Source organism: Rhincodon typus, chromosome 35 (assembly GCF_021869965.1).
Source record: "Rhincodon typus isolate 14 chromosome 35, sRhiTyp1.1, whole genome shotgun sequence".
Taxonomy (NCBI): domain Eukaryota; kingdom Metazoa; phylum Chordata; class Chondrichthyes; order Orectolobiformes; family Rhincodontidae; genus Rhincodon; species Rhincodon typus.
The window spans coordinates 9,900,033-9,911,101 of NC_063366.1; the positions used below are offsets into that span (position 1 = coordinate 9,900,033).

The 11,069-nt window shown below is 39.5% G+C and overlaps 1 protein-coding gene across 1 annotated transcript; it reads right to left on the minus strand.

Moving 5' to 3' along the window:
* Positions 1-3,696: 3,696 nt before the first annotated feature.
* LOC125486939 (probable G-protein coupled receptor 139) lies at positions 3,697-9,818 on the minus strand. Its single transcript, XM_048616505.1, has 2 exons — positions 9,755-9,818; positions 3,697-4,607 (listed from the first exon to the last, which is right to left on the minus strand). The coding sequence occupies exons 1-2, from the start codon at positions 9,816-9,818 to the stop codon at positions 3,697-3,699; spliced, it is 975 nt and encodes a 324-aa protein (XP_048472462.1).
* Between the last annotated feature and the right edge of the window lie 1,251 nt (positions 9,819-11,069).

The window sequence follows — 11,069 nt, forward strand, 5'->3', positions numbered from 1 at the left end:
TACAGAAACTTGAAATCCAGGTTCAGAGCTCCAGGAGCAGCTGGATACATTCTGGTGCATTGACAAGTTTGAAAGTTATATAGATAATGTGTTCAGATATCTGGTTGCACTTCCACTTAAGGGCCTGATGACACAAAGGGAAGTGGTGAACTTTAGGTAGATAAGGAGAGACCAACAGGCAATACATGAGTTCCCTGAGATCCCACTTACAAATCGATATTCCATTTTGCAAACTGAAGAGGACATTGGTTGCTCAAGGGATTGCCGTCAGAGCCATGTTTGTGGAACTAAGACAAATTTAACCATATAGCAGTGCAGGAAGAACTCATGAAGAACAATCATGAGAGGGAATATAGACATCTTTTAGTGGCCACAGACATTATTCCGGGATACTATGATGTCTTCCTGTTGCCTGGGCCAAGGATGTTACAGAATGGTGGCAGGAAATTCTTTTGGATGATTGTAATCTGCTGGAGATCATCGTCTATGTTGGTACTGATGGCTTAGAGAGGATTTGCATGAGATCCTGAAATCTGAATTCAAGGAGTTATACACAAAATTAGAAAGCACCAGCTCAAATGTAGCAATCCCCAGGTAACTCCGAGTGTCACGTGTAAGTGGACTAAGAAATACAATATGCCTGCTTGGAAGTGCAATGTAGTAGGGAGCAGCTTCCATTCCCTAGTACACTGGGATTTGCTCATGGGGAGATGGCCCATATCGCAACCGAACAGAATTGTAACTGAGGTACTTGTAGATATTTTGCTAATGCAGTTTGGAGACTTTAAAATAACTTGACAGGTAGTTGAGAAACAAAAAAGGATTAGAGAAGAATATTGGAATTCTCGTAATACTTGAAGAACAGATTAATAATTGCAAGTTAATATGTGGCATTGGAGGAAGGGAGAAGGTAATGAAGTGTTAATCAGGATCGTGCTATTGTGCATGTATGTGAACACGTGGAGTATAGTTCATAAGGGGCGTTATAAGTGCAAATTGCTACTTTGACACGTGATGTTAGGTCGAAAAGACCTGGATCAAGAAAAAGTAGAATTCGGTGTCACTTTTGCTGAGTAAAATCTGTTCAGAAAAGATAGAAAAAAACAAAGTAGCAGCGGTTGCAGTATTGGTTAAAGAGCCTGTTGTATTGTTGGAGAAAAGAAAAGTGATGCACCTCAGAGTTCAAGGAAGGAATCATTTTGTCAAGAGTTAAGGAAGAAAAGGGATGTTTCAACATTGCTTTTCCTTCAATCTCTCGACCACCAACTAGTGGAAAGGATGTGGAGGAATAAATCTGCGGGAGAATTTCTGAGAGCTGAGAGCATTATAGAGTCATTCTAATGGGGGACTTAACAAATGTAGACAAGAGACCCGAAGTGTAATAGGTTGAGAGGATCAAACATTCACATATTGTGTTTAAGAGATTTCCTGAACAGGATCTCTCTAGTTTGTTGAGAAAGGGTGAACTGTGGATTTGGCCCTTGGAAATGAAGTTGAACAAGTTAATCAAGTGTCTGGAATGGGTATTTAGAAACAGTTGTCATTTTGTTGCAAGTTCTAGAATGATGGTGGAGAATATCAACCCCATGTAAGAAAAATCAGTTGTTGGAAACTCTGCAATAAAGGTGCAAATCAAATCTGATTGATAGACTCAACTGTAAAAGTTATTGGAGGGGACGGAAGAAATTGTAATTTATCAGTTGGCTACCTTCGAACAAAAAGTGGTCTGTTTACAGTGAAGGCACATTCCTCAAAATAGAAATGTAAGGCAAACAAATCCAGAACCTCAGGATTACCAAGTGGTTAAATAAGATTAAAAAAAAAGAAAAAGTGTGCTTATGACAAATGTCAGGGAGGAAGTATATTCGGGAACTTGGCACAATACAAAAGGTTCAGAAGGCAAGTGGAAATGCACATTACAGAAGCAAACAGAATTCATGAGAAAAGACTGACAATCTACTGAAAGGGGAATCCAAAGTGCATACAGAAAAATAGTGGGAAAAGAGGCAGTGGGCCATTTGAGGGCCAAAATAAGGATTCATATTTGGAGTCAGGACACATGAATGAGTTATTAATTGAAAAATTTGATGTTGTCTATTGCAAGGAGGTAGATGCTACCCAGTCTATGGTTACAGAGGAGGAGTCTCTGTCTCTATATGAATACAACAAGGATAAGGATAAAGTCTGGTATTTAAATCTGACATGACACCAGGACTAGCTACAATGTGTCCCAGGTGATGAAATGAAGTGATACTGAAAATTGCAGTGGCAATTGTCGTCAACTTTAAGATTTCACCTGACTCAGTGGATGTTCCAAAAATGAGAGAATTGTAAGCATTGAAACTTTGTTTTAAAATTTCAATTGTGTATTTATTGATTTAATGGCAGTCATGGGTTAGCTTGTAGAAGCAATTATTTGGAATATAATTCATAGTCAAATGGGTACACATGTGAGGAATAGTCAGCATGGACTGCTAAAGTAGAAATCGTGTTTATCAAACTAGCTAGAATTTTTTTTCAAGTAGTAACACAAAGTGCCAATGATGGTAATACCTTTGATGGGGGTAAATGGATTTCCAGAAGAGGTTCAATACAGTACCACACAACAAAATTTTGAGATAAACTATGGACTGCGCACAAAACGGACAAGTATCTTGGATACAAAAACTGACCATGTGATATGAAAAAAAAGGATGCATGTCATTTTGTTTAATTTGCACCAATTCTATTGCTGCAGCTAGGTAGCCAGCAGTTTCCATTTGGTGATGCTGGAATCATGGTTCGACATAGCTCCTCTTCATCTCTGCTTTTAACTTCCACGTCAATCGCGATGACCTCGTAAATCTTTTTTCTTTTTGTGAAGTAACTTGGAAAATTGTGGTGTTCTGGAGTAAATGTATTAGATCACAAAATATATTTTTGCCATTTAAGGAGCTGAATATTTAAGGAGGCTGAATGGCCACTTTCTGCTGTTCAATAATAGCATGGCTTTTGTTTTAATCAGCAAGGTTTACTTCTCCTATCCACATACTAACCAGTTTATATATATATACATATATATATTTCATTTTTGTAGTTACTTAGAGTGAGGTGATTCATGTTTTCTTTTCCCAGAAAAGTGGTGATGACAGCAGTTGCAAAAGAAAAAGCACAAGTGGCAGCCCACAAAATGAAGGCATTCTTTGCAATTTCAGCTCATTTGAAACCCAGAATCTGATTTGGTTGTGTATATCTGAGTAGGTGCCAGGCTGAGGGAGGAAGGCCCTGCTCAAACTTTACAAGTTGCACCATCTTCATCCCAATCCCAACACCACTGACAGGGTTTCTCCAGATACAAATTTACCCATCTGAAAGTGAGAGTAAGAGAGAGGGAGAAATGCATGGATGAATGGAAAGGACACACAGTGATTTTAATCTGAGCACTTTGCATTTTTAATAAGTATTTTCTTTTCTTTCAGAACAATTGTGACTGGCTGAGATTTCAAGTAGAGAAGACAGAAATATTGTGTCTGCTCTTTCTGATCTTGCCCATCAGAGGAACTTCTGAATCTCCTTTCCGTCCTGCAAAATGTCCTCCCCCATCACAGCACAGGTGACATTTAGATTCTCAGCAAGTTCCAATAATATTCCTTTGATTGAAATCAGTGACTAAGTATTACCGAAATGGAGACTCTGTGGCCCACCTCTAAGACACACTTAATTCGTTTGTTTATCAATTGATTTCATAACTAACTTCAAAGGATATTTCACCGTACTTATGAAGCACTCCCTGAATTTGGATTGAGTCACCCCATAAATAAATGCATTCGAGCAGCAATTTAAATCCACCAGCATAACTGCAACTTCTGCAAAGATATATGAAAAATCACTGTAATTCTTGGGATTTAGACCAGCAATTATGTAATATAAGAAATATATAACATATAAAAACCACAGGAGTATGAAGCTGCCAGATATGGTGAAGAGTAATAGCATCGACTTCTTTCTGCTCTCCATCTCTGGGTCATTGTGATCGTCTCCCTTGCTTTGACCTCTCAATCCTTTACGCACTAGGCTAGTCACCAAAATGTGTCTGACTGTCAAAGTGTTGAGCAACAAAATTAAGACATATGGGAGCAATGGAGTAAAAATTTTATCAAACCAGTCAAATGCCACCCAACCTGGTGCTGTATAATAGTTTGGATTTTCCTCACAGAACCAAGGAATATTATCAATTATTTCCCCAGGTTCAAATCTGAAGTAGAATGCAACATTTTTAGAACAGATGAGAATGCAGGTCGTTGATAAAATCACAGCCACATTTTTATTGGTGCAATACTTTGTTTTCAGCTTCTGGCAACAAATGGCCACAAATCGATCAAAGGAGAAAGCGACAGTGAACCAGACAGAACATTCTGAGGCTGCATAAAGCAGCACAAAGGTAATACGACACATGGGTGTGATTTGCAGAAAAGATTCTGGGAAATAATAAGAACTACCCCGATATAATAAGACTGTAGTCAAAATTACCAGTAGATCCGCTGTTGTCATAGACACCAGGTAGCGAGTTGTACAAATTGAGAGACCGCATCTTCCCTGAGATAGGATCACAATCGTCATGAGATTAACTGTAAAATAAAACAAAACAAACTAAAAATTATTGACCAGAGATTCTGTGTATCTGGCAGGTTCGGAGGTTAAAGTTTGAAGTCACTGAACACAAGATAAATCCATCTTTTATGCATCATGATTGGTTTCAACAATTAAATGAAATTGGCACCTCTTTCACCGGTACAATATTCATGGACCTTAAACCTCCAGTGAAGTGAGAATCTGCATGCCTGGTTATAGAATCACTGAATTATACAGGAGAGAAGTGGCCTTTCAGACCATTGAGTCTGTACTGCCCACAATGCACGACTACCTTCATTAATCCCATTTTCTTTCATTTGGCCCATAGTCTTGAATATTATTACACTCCAAGAGTTTATTGATTACGTTTTTAAAGATTATGAGGTAACCACTTTAGACTACCCTGCCAGGGAGTACATTCTAGATACCTGCCAACCTCTGGGTGAAAAACAATTCCTCAGATTAACCCCACAACACTTGCCTTCAATGGCTGCTTTCCAACCAACTGTGTGTATGCCCCTCAATCTTATACCCTCCATCAGGTTTCCAGCAAACCTCTCTGCTTCAAAGAAAGAAAACTGAAATGTCCAAACTCTTTTGATAGCTCAAAAGCTCCATCCAAGGCAGCATTCTGGTGACTCTCCTCTGCAGTCACTGGACCGAAATCGCATCCTTCACATTGAATGGTTAGTAGAACTCCACACAGTACTTGAACTGTCAACATAAACCTCTACTCTTATAATCTGTGCCTCAACTGATATATGTATGTATACTCTATGTCTTCTGAACTACCCTACTGACCTGCCTTGCCACATTCCAGGGTTTGTTGTCAGGTACCTAAAGATTTCTCTGTACCTTTGAGCTTCCCAGTGTCTTCCATTCATTGAGTATGCTCTTGTCTTGTTACTTCCAAACTGCATCACTTCACATTTTTCTGGAATAAATTCCATCTGCCATTCATCTGCCCATCTAAGTCATTTATGTCCACCTATAACCTAAAACATTCCTCTTCTCCATAAACCACCTTGCTATACTTTGTGATATCCCAACATTACTTACCACCACCTGTCCATCGCACAACACACAATATTCACATTTGTGTCATTTTTGAATGCCACAAATAAGGGACCTGGCACTGCTACCAGTGTTACACCACTGCAACCCAGGCTACAGTCATGTAAAGAAGCCTTCAAGCTGCACTCTCTGTCTTTTGCCACTAAGCTAAGTTGGTGTCAAATTAATTAAGTTACCCAGCATCTGGTGAGCATTTACCTTATTTACCATTTTCCTATGGAGGACCTTGTCCAACATCTTGCTAAAGCCCACATAAATGACATTGACTTCCTAATCCTTATCTACGCACTTGGTTAGATCTTCGAAAATTTCAAACAAATTTGTTGGACATGACCTCCCTCTGATGGAGCCATGCTGATTATCTCTGATAAAACCTTGTCTCTCCAGATGGATATTCATATTCCCCTTCACTATTTTCTGCAATAGTTTCCCTAACACTGATGTGAAACTCGCTTGTCCAATGTCCTCCACAAACTCTACCACCCTTCTTGTAAAGCGGAACTGCATTAGGTGCCTCTCCCTTCCTCTGACACCAGCCCATTTAAAATTCCAGGTAAGGGCTCCTGTTATTTCTCCTCGGCTCCTACAGAAGTCTGGAAATGAGCTCATGCGGATCTGTCGATAACAATGGCATCTGAGGAAACATGGGCGTGAAATGCACTATTGTCTCAAACGACAGTGTCAAACTGAGACAAAGTAAACAGAGTTGCTTGCAGGAAGGAAGAAAAGAGCGATATCCCCAAGGGACATACAGGAATCCATTAAATGTATCTTATAAATCTGTGAAAAGTTTATTGCCTCAAATAGATATCGAAATATCAAGAAGATCAACGATGAAACATGTGGAGATAAGCAAGATTTGAAAATTAATATCAAAATGAGGAAAACCTCCCAGTTCTACCTGTAAGTCAGAAATTATGCCAACGAAGATGTCGACTTGTATTTAAAGAATGAGTGGATTAGTAAAAAAAAAGTGTAACGAGAAAAAAAAAGTCATATTCTTGAAAAAAAGCAGCATTAGCGTTGGAACTCTTAAGCTTCTACAGCGAGAATATTCAGTCCAACAGCGAAGTTGCCGGAAAAGCTCAGCCGGACCGGAAACGTTAACTGTATATTCCTTCACAGATGCTGCCAGACCTGCTGAGTTTTTCCAGCAACGTTGTTTTGGTTCCTGATTTACAGCATCCGCAGTTCTTTCGTTTTTTTTTTATAGAATATTCAGTCCATCTTTTTGCATCTGTCAAAAAGAATCACTTAATTAGTCTAATCCCATTGTCCAAGAAGTAGCCCGTAGTGTCTCAAATGCTAATAAGTAGGACTTTGTATTCTCAACGGCCGTATTTTACTGTTGTCCTTTTCGATGCCAGGTCCTCTGTCCATTTTCATTTTTCTTCCTAAATGGAACTTAAAATATCAATTCTAACCCAAATCCAGGGAACGCACAGAGGGAAAACTTAGGAAAAATAAAATAGTTGCCATGGCCAGCACAATAAGTTAGACTTTTTTTTTCCAAAAAAAGGTAAACATCCTTACAAGTTCACAGCAAGTTTGGCCTTAATGGATTTTGCATTTTCGAACATCAGTGGCTTTGACTTGATTTTACTTCACAATATTTGTTCTCTATTTTCTCCGTTTTGTTTTTCAAAAGAATGGCGGATAGTTTAAGATAATAAATGTACAAGATTGGATGGGAGGGTGAATGTGACTGACTCAGTTATTCCATTGAATGTATATTTGAACTTAATATTTCGAATGGCTTTCTTCTGCATTGTAATAACACAGTGGAGCTCTTAGGTTGGGATAGTGAGTCCTGCGCGGATCACCAGCGGAAAGGGCAGGTTACCTTCTGCTCTGTAACTCATGCACCAGAAAGAAGAATGTAATATGGGCTCTGGCATAGAAGGGGCAGCTAAGAAAATACATATGAATGTATAACCACGCCAGTTATGAGCAGTAATTGGCTATTTAATTTTCCAAATTTACTTCACCAGGCAATAAGATTATGACTAATCTGATTGTGGAATTAAGTCATATTCCCGCCCACCACCGAAAACTTTGGACTGACTTTTTAGTCAAGAATTCATCAACTTCCATCTTTAAGATATTCAATGACCCAAAAATCCGAGAAAGAGAAGTCTCAATACTTACCTCGTTGAGGGACGTAAAAAGATCGTCTATCTCAACTGGGGATCTCCTTTATTTATAAACTGTACTCCCGCCTTTTTTATCTGCCCGTAAGATGACAAAGTAATCCCTCCATCATTCACCCTGCCAGATGCTCCCAGGATCATTTGCCATTGAATACACTAATCTGTTATTCCTCTAAACTCTGCTGATTGCACAACTAGTGTGACTAAGCTTCCCTCATAAAATTACCACACTCATTCCCAGCCAAATTCCCACACTGAGCGCGCAGGTATCAGTCGAGCGGATGACAAATCAGAGTCTGATCAAATAAGACAGAGAGTGCGCACTCTGTGCACTGCAGAAATGAACGATCGATACTAATTGAATACATCTCTCAAATAAACGCCAGCATGTGCACTGTAGAAATGGGCAGATATTTCGAAACGTGCATACAGGAACAAAGGCTTTTAGAGGCGCACACTCAACATTATTTAAGTCGAAATGCAAGTTAACAATGTCATAAAAAGTTCAAACAAAGCACTAAAGTCCATTTCTGGAGATTTGGAATTGAAAATCAGCGTTGTTGTATTAAAGATACACAAAACATTGTTTGTATTACAATGTCATTGGGTGCAATTCTTGATCTGTGGGACAAAACTAATAGGGAAGAATAGCAGAGGTGCAAATCCTTTTAGAAGTAAACCTTCAGACCAAACAGGTTCTATATATGTGTGAACACGCAGCAGCATTTGGCGAGTTTCTCTGTAAAATTAGTTTGAGGAGGAGTGGTCAAATTGTGCACAGACCCGATGGGAATGTTAACGTTACGAATATGTGTAATAGGATGGACATAAAGAAGGGGATTCCGGCTGATAGAGATTACAAAGTTAGAGATTTTCAACAGAGAATGTCAGAAATATTTCCGAAAATGCCTAAAGGAGAAACGCATTCAATCAGATTATGGATAGAGCTTGCCACAATATGGAGCTGTGAAGACGAATAGCACAGAAGAGTAAACTAAGTAAGAACATGAAGTTGAAAGGAGTAGACAGTTCCGAAACGTCAGCCTTTCTGCTCCTATGATGCTGCTTGGCCTGCTGTGTTCATCCAGCCCTGCACCTTGTCTCGGATTCTCCAGCATCTGCAGTTCCTACTATCTCTGACGGTTGTACTGTATGGGTTCGGTGAGAAAGGGTACTTGAAGGTGCGTGTGGAACACAAACAACCACAAGTTGGTCTGAATGTTCTGTGATATTGGTTTAAATGCGATATCGTCCTACGTAATTTGAGAATTAGTTAATTGCGGTCATAGTTCTTTCATAACGTTGTAGATTCTGAAGTGATCCAGTGAATGATGTGATGCGCCATTTACCTTAGTATCAACGGTAAAATGATGCTATTTTTTATCATACTGGACCTAATTCCTGTTTTGTACAAAAAAAAAAATCTAAGTTCTTCATTTCGACATGTCTTTCCCGGAAAACGGGCAAATACCACGGATCTAAGAGCAGAACATGTGTCAAGACTCAGAACACGTATTAAGGCCGTTCGTGCTATTCAAGCAGTGACTGAAAATATGAAAAGATATTACTTTATTCACAAATATCTTCTGAAAGCAGCGATAATATTCCCCTTGGCCGTAGTTTACACGCCAAAAGAGAAAGGTATACCCTTGGAATGCGGGGATCAGTCAGCTCAACAACCACACAAAAATAGAGCAAGCCTTTTCTCTTTCGGAGCCAACAATCACCATATGTTCACAGAGGTATTTGTTTCTGGCAAAAGCTTCCCCCTGAACTAATGTCTGACTCAACAGCTCAGTTATACACGGAATATCACTGATTGAATAGCAGTACAATGTTTATCATTCGATCAGGATTTGAAATGACCCTGCAACAATCACGAACTATTTCACACAGCTTCAGTTGTCGTCGTCACTTACCAGGAACTCCGATGATAGCAAGAATTGTGTAGTAGATTTTGAGGATAGAGTGAAATGGTTCCATGTTTTTCTGCTCAACGTCAGTTCGGGTTGCAATAAATCGCCCTGGATTAAACTCTGGGGTGATGCCGTCACAGACTTTTTTAATTTACACACCGTTGGAACTCCGCAGGGACATTGACGGTTACAACATCGTTCAATTTAGGCTCCTGAATGAGTAAGCAGTTTACAACACCTGAGTTTAAATCCCGTTGCGGCAAACTATATTGTGTGTGAAATAGAATGGAAAGTTCCAAAAAAGAACTGAAGAATATTCATTCCATTAATTAAAATATGAAAAATGGAACCTGTATCATCAGCTCCATTGATGGATGTCATACTTTCTCAATAATGACTTCTCCCTGTTGTATATTAAGTGGTGGTGTTGGTGTGGAACTAGGGCGGACAACGTCAGAAGTCGCATGTCACCATATTATAGTCCAAGAAATTTATGTGAAATCACAAGCTTTCTAAGTATTGCTCCTTCCTCCCCTGACGAAGGAGCACTGAGAGGAAACCATAATCACAAGCTGATGTTAAACAAATTTGTTGGACTATAACCTGGTATCGTGTGACTTCTGATACTGTACATTAAACAATTACAATTCACACTTATGGTTTCCTCTCAGTGCCTCACTACTGCTGTCATGTATATGGCTTCTCACTTGAATGTGGACATTTATTTTTGTAATTCATTTGGAGCTGTGCTGCCAATGTAATGTAGCATCTAGCGGTACGGTGGCTCAGTGGTTAGTACTGCTGCCGCAAAGCGCGAAGGACCCCGGTTCAATTCCACCCTCGCATGACTGTCTGTGTGGAGTTTGCAAATTCTCCCCTTGTGTCTTTCCTCTGGGAGCTCCGGTTTCCTCTCACAGTCCAAAGATGTGCAAGTCATAATAAATTATCCATATCGAGCACGGATGTGTAGGTTAGGCGGATTAGCCATGGGATATGCAGTGTTACAGGGATAGTGTAGGGGTTGAGGCTGGGTTGGATGTTCTTCCGAGGGTCGATGTAGACTTGATAGGTCGAATGGCCTGCTTCCACATTGCAGAGATTCTGTGATTCATTTCAAAAAACTAGTCTTGCAAACTAACACAGTCCTCGAGTCCAATGTATAATTTCAAACCAATATATCACCTCATACAGGGTCCCATCAAGAAATATGGACTTTGCTGCGTAAAATGGTATTTGTTGCCCGCCGTAACTGCAATTGAGACAATAGCGAGTCGCCATCTTCAAACATTGGAGACAATCTTATTTAAGGACTGTTGTA